The following is a 10078-nucleotide window of genomic DNA, read 5'->3' on the forward strand; positions in this document are numbered from 1 at the left end:
GAAGGTCTCTAACCTTCTGTGGATTAGATGAGAGTTAAAGCTTCCAGGACGAATTGATGTTGAACTGCGACCTCAAATGATAGCTCAGTCATTTGTCTTCTACCAGCCTCCTTTCTCCGTCTATAAAATGGGCTTTCCTGAATAAACTCTAAAATGAGGACTATTGCATTCCGCCTTAGATGGGTCGCAGCTGGAGGACGGGGAGTGCACCTGCGGAGTGACCCCTAGGCGAAAGAGACAGGTTTGCACTTCAATCTGCAGCACCGCTTCGGACAGCTGCTCTGCTGAGTGCGCACGCGTGGACTCAGACTGCGGAGACGCGCGCGGGGACCACAACTCCCGAAGTACCCCGCGTCTTCGCCCCGGCCCGGGACGGCTGCTCTTTGCCAGTGCGCACGCGCTGGCTCAGCGAAGCCCCCGGGGCAGGGACCACAACTCCCAGAGTGCTCCGCGCTCTTGCCGCAGCCGCTGCCGCCGCCGCAGACACCAAGATGGCCGGGAGTAAGTGACGGGGCCGCTGGCGCGCGGGCCCGGTGGTTCCGGGAGCCCAGAGCAGTGGCGGGGCTAGGGCAGGGCCGAGCCCCCGTGGAGACGGAGGGGTCTGGGTTAGCGGGGGACGCCGAGATCACGATGGGGCTCCTTCAGGGTGGGGGTGGCGCGCGGAGGTTAGAGGTCATCTGGGGCATCTCCTGCAGGGGTGACCCTCCTCGCCCCCCTTTCCAGGACTCACCGCCTTCCTCAAGGATGTCTGGGCCAAGGAGCCGGTGCTGGTCGCGTCCTTCACCATCGGGGGCCTCGGTGCGTGAGCGTGCATCGCCCCCGGCCGGCGTCCCAACCTTACCCCCACCCCCACCTTCCCCAAAGGTCCCATCGCCCCCCACCTGCGTCCGTCCTGGAGCTCCGAGGTCCCGTCGCCACCCTCAAGGTTCTGTTGCTCCGCTGGTGTGTCAGCGCCCCCGCGCCGACCCCTTGCCTACCCCCCTCCCCAATATTATGACTTCTTCCCACCCGTACACAGCTATCCAAGAGGGACATGGGTATGCATTAAAAACACCGGAGCGGTAAAAATAAATGTCCGAACCCTACCCACTTTCCACCGTCGCCACCCATCAGATTCAGTGGAGGTGGGTGGAGGTGGGGCTGGGGAATCTATCCTGTGCAAACGCTAACGGGCTGCCCTCAATGACAACCTGTTCTAGAACAAGGCTGCTCATCCTTTAACGTGCTTTGGGCGTCACTGACAGGCTGTCATTGGTTAGGTCTGGGATGCAGCGTTTTTGTCAGGGTCCCAGACCTTGTCAGCACGGGTGGTCTGTGGGCCACACACTGGGTAAGGTTCTAGAGCCCCTGTCCAGTACTGCAGCCACGGGCCACACTGACCACTGAGCACCTGAGATGGAGCACTTTACGCTTGTGGCAAGTACACACCGGATTGGAAGGTATAGGACAAGTACCTAAAATATCTTCAGCTTTTTGCATGTTGACTATATGCTTAGTTGATGCTTGCGATGTACCAGGTTAAATAACTTTTTAAATTAATTTGTATCCTTTAACTTTATTTCCAAAGTGGCTCTTAGAAGGTGTGAAATTAAAGATGTGGCTCCTGTATTTGTAGTGAAGAGTGCTGGCCTAGAACATTGTTTTATACCCCCTTCCCCAGCTCTGGGGACTCCTGGCTTCCCCCCTAGGTGAACTGTAATTTCTCTGAAACTAATCCTTTCTCAGTGACATCCCCCATTTCCCTCATTTTGTTAAAGTTCATGATTTCTCTGGAACATTCCCAAAACACTCCCGTCCCCCGCCACCCTGTGCTTCATGACCACCTCTATACTCCTGCACTCATTCGATGACCACCCCCATTTCTTCCCCCCGCCTTCCTGCTGATAAATGGGGATCCCAGAGTGCCACGGGGCTCCTGGAGGGGCCAGGACCTCCCTGCCCCCTCTCATGCGTTCGACTCCTACTTTGCCAAGATTCAGCTTCTGCCCCCGACCACCCCATGCCCTCCCCACCCAAGAGCCACCTTCCCCTAAGCCTCACTCCTGTGTCTCCACAGCTGTAATTCTGCCCACCATCAGCCCCTTCACCAAATACGCCACCATGATCAACCAGGTCACGCCCTACACCTATCCAGGTGAGCGGGAAGGCGGGCTGCCCAGAAGTGGTGGGGGTGGGGATCCACCTCCCTTTGCTGGGGGAGGAGTAAGTATGGGTGGATCTTTCCTCAGCAGGGACACATTCTGCAGTGCAGGCTGGACTGTTTTTGAGATGTAATCCACATGCCGTTAAAACTTATTTCTGGTCTGTTTTCATTTCTGAGTTTCTGTGATTCCAGATTTGTATTTCTCCCAGTTACCTTCTCTGCTGCTTTCTGGATTTTTGTCATTCGGGTTGTCTGCCCTCTGTTTGTCTCTCTCTGCTCTCCCATCCTCTGGGTCTCTGCCTGCTTCTCTCTGCACCCCCTCCTCCCCTGGGGTCCCATTTCCCTCTCCGAGTATAATCTGGCTTTCTCTGTGGGCCTCCCGAGATCTTGCTGGTCTCAGTGGGCCACCCTCCTGCCCCACAGTGCCCCTCCGAGATGATGGGAACATGTCCGACGTGCCCAGCCACCCCCAGGACCCTGAGGGTCCAAGCTTGGAGTGGCTGAAGAAACTGTGAGCACCTCCGGGTGATGCGGAGGAGGCACCCTCCCCTGTGGCCAATAAAATGTGAAAAGCGACCCCAGAATCGGACCTTGTGTGTGATCAGAGGTGGAAACAGTAGACGGTGGCCAAGGCAAGTCTGTCGGTCAGTTTATTGAGGGTTGGGGGGGTCAGTCAAAGGGGGGGCTGGCTAGGGTGGGGTAGGGCAGCAGTTTGTCTGGCCCCCGAGAAACCCAGCTGGAGTCCAGTGCCTCATCCGCTTCGAAGCCAAAGTCTTCCTCGACCTTAATCTGGGGGAGAGAAGGGGCAGGCATGAGCAGGCCTGGGACCTAGAGAAAGGCCGCTGGCATCACCGATCTGGCACCTCAGAGAGAACCCCGACACCCCCTGCCTTCCCTTCCACCCTAGTTCTGTGACCTTCCCTTCTCCTCTCCCAACCTTCTCCACANTTTTCCACCAGAGTCCTCCCCCCTGGGTTTTTCCAGCTCTTTCTCCTTCCCTGGCCATCCTGCCCCTGCAGCTGCCCCAGCCCTGAGGCTGCGTGGGCTGCGGTCACAAACCCCGGAGCCCTGGTCCCACCTGCACTGGCGCCAGCTCTGGAGTGAGCGCAGCTCCCGCTCGGCGTCCATCCCGGGGTGCTCGCCGCCTCTTGCGCCCACTGGGCCCCTCACCAGGGGTCGGGCTGCTGGGTTCCAGGGGTGCAGGTGTCCTTCGGGGTGGGGACAGCCCCTCCTTCTCTGGGGGCTCGTTCTCGGCGTTGCCGGGGGTGGGAGCATCCGTGCCCTGGCTGCCCTCGTCCTGGTGGGGGGAAGGGGCTGCAGGTGAAGGCTGCGTGCCCGCGCCTGGTCCCCCCCTGCCCCCCCCGCCCGCCCGGAGGCCGCGCTCACCTCCAGCACGATGGTGAGCTGGCTGGCGCGGTAGTCATCGCCGTACGCATCCAGCACTCTCATGAGGAACCTGCTCCGGAGAGAGGCCGCCAGGGGCACAGCGTCAGCGTCCAGTGGCTGGGAAAGGGGCACCCGACAGCCGAGCCCAACTCCGAAGCCAGGTGGCCCTCGACTCAGAAGGTTTGGAGCTCCCAAATCTGAGACCTGAGTGCCTAGTGCCTGCCCAGACAGTAGGACCCTGGGCCGCACGAGGTGACCTCTCCGCACCTGCTTCCTGCTCTGTCAACAGGACATGACAACCCTGAGTGGGTGGGTGGCCGTGAGGGTGACACTGCAGCTAGACAGGGGCATCTCCTAGTGCTCAGCATGTGCGGGCTCAGGGAACGTTCCGGTGGCAGCTGTGTTCTTTATCAGGACTGAAGGGCTAGACAAAGACAGGCGCAGGGCCGTCCCGCTCATGCTGCCTTCTCCGCTTCCCGTCTCCGCTTTCCCGGTTTTGGGTTCTTGTTTGTTTGCCTAAGCTCTGAATGCTACCTGGGGGCCAGCGCCTGGGCCGAGGGTGTATCACGCAGTCTCTTCACAAGTGTGTGTCCACACCGGCTCTGCACCGTCTCAGGGCCCAGGACACACCGGGGAATCAAACAACATCCCCATGCACACTGAGCTCAGTTTTGCAGGGGGACCATCAGCCAATCCACAGAACAGCGCAAGCTGCAGGGCGCCTGGGTGGCCCAGTCAGCTAAGCGACCGACTCTGATTTCAGTTTGGGTCATGATCTCAGAGTCATGGGATCGAGCCCTGCGTCAGGCTCCGTGTGCTGACAGTGCAGAGCCTGCATGGGACTCTCTTCCTCTCCTCTCCCCTCCCCTCCCCAGCCAGTGTGCACGTGCTCATTCTAAAAGAAAGAATAAGCTTGAAAGCAGAAAGGGGAACACTGGATACTTGGAAGAGGGTTTGAAACCTCAAAAGGAAGGTGGGGCCCTGGTGGAGGAGGGGAGGGAGTGGCAGGTGGCAGGAAAGCCTTTCTGGCGGAAGGCACAGCGAGTACAGCGAGTGTGAGTGCGGCAGGGGTGGGGAGGGTGGGACTCAGCTGGCACCCTCTGCAGGGTTTCGTTTTGTTCAGAGAAGTGACTTGGTCCGTCTTACGTTTCATCTTTTTTTTCCCCCCCAGTTTTAAAAAAAGTTACATTTTTAAGAATTGTAGTAAGACATTCATAACATATAATCTGTCAACGTAACTGCTGTTAAGTGTGCGGCTTCATGGCATTAAGTACATTCACACCCCTGTGTGACCATCACCGCCATCTGACTCCAGGACTCTCTTCTTTCTGCCCCATGAAACAACTCCCCGTCCCCTGCGGCTGGCAGCCACCATTCTCCTTTCTGCCCCTGTGACCCTGACGGGTGCCTCGTGCAGTGGGATCATGCAGTAGCTTGTCCTGCGCTGAAGGTCTTGCTTCCCTAAGTAGAGTGTCGTGCCCGGGATGGCCTATGGCGGGATTTGCTTCCTTTTTAAGACTGAATCCCACTCTCACGTGGAGACTGACCACATTTTGTTCATGTGCTCACCCATACCCCCCGCATGCCTGGGGCCTCCCACGCTTATTCCAGCGAATACTGTTAGGGTCCTGAGCGTGCGCCCATCTGCCAGTGACCTGCTTTCAACTCTTTCGGGGGCACGCCTAGAAGTGGAATTGCTAGATCACGTGGGAATTCTGTTCTTAAATTTGGGGGAACTGCCTTACCACTTTTACACAGTGGCGTCTTTTTTTGTGACAGAGAGAGTGTGTGCACGCACAGGGGAGGGGCAGAGAGAGCGGGAGAGAATCCCAATCAGGCTCCGCACTGTCGGCGCAGAGCCTGATGCAGGGGCTTGATCCCATGACTCTGGGATCGTGACCTGAGCCAGAATCAAGTTCCCCCGCTGCTGGTCCAGGGACCGCACTGTGAGAACCACAGGGCCGAGCCCCAGATAAGCGGTTCGCACGGTGAACTGTCCTGACTGCTCCTGTTAAGGGGAGTTTAGCAGCTACCGGTACTTTCCCAGCCGTGATGTTTCAGCCATGCGGGCCACCCCTCGCTTCCATTAGCTCTTTGGTTCTGACTGTGAAGAGGATTTTGGCTAAGGGGACAAACAGGAAAAGAGGTTCACCCAGGGTGTTGGGACAGGACCTAGGAGCGGGTGGCAGGAATCGGACAAGGGCCGTGTCCCTGGGCCCGGGGCGCTGGCGTCCTGGGTCTGTTTTGAGGGTGCAGCAGACGACGGGTGACAAAGCAGCAGCTAGAGGGTTCGTTCTCTGATGTGAGCAGACAGGGATGGGGGGGCGAGATCAGGGCTGGTTCTGGATGCCTGTGAGGTGACCAGAAGTCACTGTCCAGCAGGCGGACACTGTCCAGAGCTGCAGACGGGATCCGGGGTTGGCAGTGTCTAGGTGGCCCTCGAACCACGGTGCTGCGAGCGTTGGGGAAGTGTGCCGGAACCTTCCAGCGCCTGCGCCATGCCCGCCTGCCGCTGTTGGGGAGCACCGCGCATGCGGTGACAGCGACCCAGGAACAGACTCTGATGTCGTGAACTTTCTCCTTCATTTCAGTGAACTGAAGTGTATCCTGACAAATGTTAAATTTCAACTTTAACAAAGTCTCAGGTGGAGTCACCACCTGTGGCTGCTCAGCTGAGCCGGGACCCACAGCGGCACTGCCTGACACCAAGTCTGTGGCTTCACGCCGTGCTGCTCCCTCGCCCAGCCTCTCCTCCGGAGGCCAACTCCACTCCCAGCCCCGGCAAGTGGCCCCAGGAGCACTGGGCAGACGGGGAGGGGGCAGCGAGCATGAGAGGTGCTGGAAGCAGCAGCGCGGAGCAGGGAGGGGGGGCGGGGGCCTGGCCGACACGCAAGGGGTTAGTTACCTCCGCTCCTGCTGCAGCCTCCGCGTTATCCTCTGCACCTGGTGCAGCCTGTTCAGGACCCGCTCGTTCACCTGCAGGGGGCAGCAGCGCGCACGCGTCACCGGACTCCCCTTGCTCAGTCCACACCCAGGGAGCGGCCACGCTGCCCCGCGGCCTCTCTTGCTCTTCGATTCCATCCGCTCCACGCCCGAGGGCCTCCTCCTGTCCTGGGGGCTGCACCACACGCCTGCACAGCTCCCTCGAGTCTGAGTTCCATGCTGCCAGTCCGGGAGTCCACCCAGACCTCCCGCTACACTGTAACACGCCCCATCCCCCCGCCAACCTGGGCGCCCAGCCCCTCCTCCCCGTGGGTTTCCTTCCTTTTGGCAGTCCACTGCCTTCTCGCCCACCCAGTTCTCCTGCTCACTGCCTGACTCCCCCACCGGGACGTAGTTGGTGGACAGGGACTCGTGCGTGTGCCCCGTGCCTCGAGCAGAGCCTGGCAGAGGGGGTGCTCCACACATACTTGCAAAGTGTAACTTAGCACAGTACTTCCTGTAGTGTAGCGTGTCACGTGACACCGAACGGGCGGCTTGCTGGGGATTAGGCAGGAGGTGCCTACTTTAGGGCCGCCGGAGACAGGTGTGGGCCAAGACGGAGACAGGTGTGGGCCAAGACGCAGATGAGCAGGTACTGCCCCCTGGGTCAGAAGACCTGGGTTCCGACCCCCGCCTGCCACTTTGCCGGCTGACCTTGGGGAAGTTACTTAGAACCTCTCTGAGCCTCAGGTTTTTGCATTTGTAAAAACCAGGAATACCACCACCACTTAAGGGGGCGAGGGGGCTAGGAGCACATACCAGCTCCATTTGAGCAAATGACTGAGTCCCTTCGGACCCCAGCACCCATGTGTTAAACAGGGCTGGGTCCCCACTGCCAGCTGAGGGAGTGCAGGGGTGGGGCGTGGAGGGGGTAGAGGCAGCAGGGAGCCCTGAACAGCGGGTCTCCCCTATGACAGCGGCCCCTCTGACGGCACTACCCGCGTGCTGACCGAACAGCCCTGTGAACACAGGACGCCCAGGATGAATGTTACTGCGCTGTTGCTACTGTGGAAGCCCTGGGGGGAGCCCCAGGGAGAAGAGCAGGAGAGCCGTGGTCGAGGAGGGGGGGGGTCAGGGGGGCCGAAGGACAGCGTGGGGGCAACGGCGGTCTAGCTGAAGCCATGCGGTGTCTGGTTCGTGTCCTTTACATCCGATCTGTCCCCACACCGTCTAGTTTACACCTACGCACATACACATCCGTAAAACCAAATGGCACATCGTGTCCTGCACACACCCTAGCTGCCGATGGGCGTACGCAGCTTCAGGGGAGGACGTTTTAGTCCACGGAGCTGACTGCCCCACGCACTGCCACTGCTCCCTCCCACTCACTCTAAGGTCCTCCAGCACCTCCTGTCAGAGCAAACACCCAGGCAGCCCCAGGCGAGCCGAGGTCCTGCTCCAGGCAGCCTGATGCACTCCCGGTCTCCATCTGCTGTCTCCTGAACCCCGCCCCAGCTCGGGCCTCATCCCGTCCTGCCCGGACCGCTCCACCAGCCACCGCTCTTCCATCCCTCCCATCACCACCGGGAGGGGTCGCGTGGTGTGGACTCCTAACTCTCCCAGTACCGCAGAACGTGAGCTTCACTGCACGTTTGTCTTCACAGAGATGATCGAGTCAAATGAAGTCAGTAAGTGGGCCCTAATCCAACACGACCATGTCCTTCCAAACAGAGGAAGTTGGGGGCACAGAGAGGCACGCACAGGGAGAATGCCACATGAAGGCAGAGATCTGCCAGTCAGGGAACGCAGGGACTGCCAGCAAGCAAGCCTGCTGACGTCCTGATCTTGCCCTTCCAGCCTCCAGAACTACCTGTGACGGTGCACTGCTCTTCCTTAGCACACAGTCTGCAGTCCTTGGTTACAGCAGGCCCGAGGCACTAATACAACCCCGCTCAGTCTCTCAAACATCCTGACCTGACCCCGTCCCTCCCCTGTTTGAAAACTTTCAGGAGCTCCCCCTCTCTTCAAAACAAAACAAAACCCAAACTTCGTGCCCTGGTATACTTAGCCTCTCCAGATCTGGTCCCTGTCAAAGGTGTGCTCCTCCTTCTCACCAAGGAAGCTGATGCTCTGATGCAGCTATAGAATCTGCATCTGGGGCAGGAGCCATGGGGATGGAGAGCAGAAGGATCCAAGGGTGATTCAAGGGGCAGGACGGACAGGGTGTGAGAGCCTGATGCAAGGGGTAAGGGAGACTTGGAAAAGCCTGATCAGAGGGGAACACCAGAGGCACGTAGGAAAAACCTCAGTGAGCTGGTCTGGGTGGTCAGAGTCACTGGTGGTGCACACCAGCGTGCCTTGCACGTGCCCGACATATAACAGACGCAGAGTAAACGAACCATGTGAATGAAAGGTTCACTCAGCTAGGTGAGGAAAGCTGGCACGTGAGCAGAGAGGGGGAAGGGGTGGTAATTTAGGCCGGGGGCCCCCACACCGGGGAATCCGCACTCACCTACCTGCTCGATCTCCCGGCAGCGCCGACCTAGCGCCTGGTACTTCCTTCGATTTAGTTCCCGCTGGCGCCGCCGCTGGCCCCGGGCGGCCTCCTCCTCTTCATCTCGCTCCCGGAGTCCAGAGCCGCCCAGACCCCCAGACACGAACTCCACTTCTGTCTCCAGCTCGCTTTCCAAGATGTGACCACCGAACAGCGGAGGCAGCGCCAACTCCGAGCCCGGCGGCGCCGAGAACTCCTCGAAGCCCACGGCTGCCATGGTCCTGCAAGGTCAGGGGGCTCAGGGACGCTGAACTCCCGGCCCCTCCTCCCTCAGATGCGGGGATCCCACGAGAGTCCGCGCCCCAACCCGTCGCCCCAGGATCCAGACCTCCAGACTCTTGCTCCCCGAGGATCCGAAGGAGTTCAATCCCCTCAGCCCCTCGTCCCCAGATCCAGGAACCCAGACTCCCGACCCCTCGTCCTAGGATCCAGCACTCTAGACCACAGCTTTCTCCTCGCGGATGGCCCAGCAAAGACCCCGGTCACCTGAGAGCGCTCAGCAAAAGCAGTTGCATGAAATACAATCCCCATCCGCCCTCAGCTGAAAGCGCAGACGGCTGCACGTGCTGCAGCCGCAATGTCTCTTGGGAGGCGTAGTTTTCTGCAAAGCCACTCACCCCTCTCTCTGTTCCAGTTCCATGTCTCTCTCCCGCTCCGGACGCTGCGGGTCTCAGAACTGCCAACCTCGCTTATCGCTAGATTAAGTCGTTCGCAAAACTACCTGTCCCATCAGGCTTCACGGCCACGGCATCCGAGACTTGGCCGCTACGCCTTCTGGGAGTCGTAGTTCCCTGTTTCCGGCTTCTCTCCCCACCCCCTCCACCTCCACCCCGAGTCCCGGCTCAAAGGCCTTGCTTTCTCGTCTCCTTCCCCCGCCAGCCGTGCGAGTTGCTCTCGTCTTTGTTCTTGTCTCGGCGCCTTCCGGTCCGGCTACGCGATTCTCTGGTCAGCAGCCCCAGTCCTCGGCAGGCCGCAAACCCGACAGATCCCGTCTCCTCTCGGACCTACTGCGTCTCCGCCTAGCGGCAGGAACTAATAAAGTTGTTGTTCCAAAGGCGGCCCGGGGCGTGAGC

At 59.6% G+C, this 10078-nt stretch overlaps 2 protein-coding genes across 6 annotated transcripts; one reads left to right on the top strand and one right to left on the bottom strand.

The window, feature by feature from the left end:
* The first annotated feature begins 431 nt into the window (after positions 1-431).
* NDUFA3 (NADH:ubiquinone oxidoreductase subunit A3) lies at positions 432-2719 on the top strand. Its single transcript, XM_077757076.1, has 4 exons — positions 432-501; positions 724-798; positions 2057-2134; positions 2567-2719. Exons 1-4 carry the CDS (start codon positions 492-494, stop codon positions 2656-2658), a joined length of 255 nt encoding a protein of 84 aa, XP_077613202.1. The 5' UTR covers positions 432-491; the 3' UTR covers positions 2659-2719.
* Positions 2720-2769: 50 nt separating this feature from the next.
* TFPT (TCF3 fusion partner) lies at positions 2770-10068 on the bottom strand. Of its 5 annotated transcripts, none has more exons than XM_077757061.1 (6): positions 9623-10050; positions 8968-9226; positions 6435-6505; positions 3530-3599; positions 3222-3440; positions 2770-2932 (listed from the first exon to the last, which is right to left on the bottom strand). In XM_077757061.1, the coding sequence occupies exons 1-6, from the start codon at positions 9643-9645 to the stop codon at positions 2813-2815; spliced, it is 762 nt and encodes a 253-aa protein (XP_077613187.1). In that variant the 5' UTR covers positions 9646-10050; the 3' UTR covers positions 2770-2812. The 5 variants fall into 5 exon arrangements, 2 of the variants coding, with proteins under 2 accessions (XP_077613187.1, XP_077613186.1); XM_077757060.1 differs by lacking the exon at positions 9623-10050 and adding an exon at positions 9492-9590; XR_013333384.1 differs by lacking the exon at positions 2770-2932 and adding an exon at positions 5702-6136 and having other exon boundaries at positions 3427-3440; positions 8964-9226; positions 9623-10068.
* Between the last annotated feature and the right edge of the window lie 10 nt (positions 10069-10078).

This window comes from Crocuta crocuta, unplaced genomic scaffold, assembly GCF_008692635.1.
Source record: "Crocuta crocuta isolate KB4526 unplaced genomic scaffold, BGI_CrCroc_1.0 scaffold142, whole genome shotgun sequence".
Lineage (NCBI taxonomy): Eukaryota > Metazoa > Chordata > Mammalia > Carnivora > Hyaenidae > Crocuta > Crocuta crocuta.

Bases quoted from the DNA above. Each gene is read 5' to 3' on its own strand.
- TFPT (XM_077757060.1), bottom strand. From the start codon at position 9,520: ATGCAACTGCTTTTGCTGAGCGCTCTCAG. The intron at 9,227-9,491 runs GTGACCGGGGTC...CTGACCTTGCAG, and splicing joins CTTTTGCTGAGCGCTCTCAG to GACCATGGCAGCCGTGGGCT. The intron at 2,933-3,221 runs GTGGGACCAGGG...TCTCTCCCCCAG, and splicing joins CAGAGCTGGCGCCAGTGCAG to ATTAAGGTCGAGGAAGACTT.
- NDUFA3 (XM_077757076.1), top strand. The intron at 799-2,056 runs GTGCGTGAGCGT...GTGTCTCCACAG, and splicing joins CTTCACCATCGGGGGCCTCG to CTGTAATTCTGCCCACCATC. The intron at 2,135-2,566 runs GTGAGCGGGAAG...CCTGCCCCACAG, and splicing joins CACGCCCTACACCTATCCAG to TGCCCCTCCGAGATGATGGG.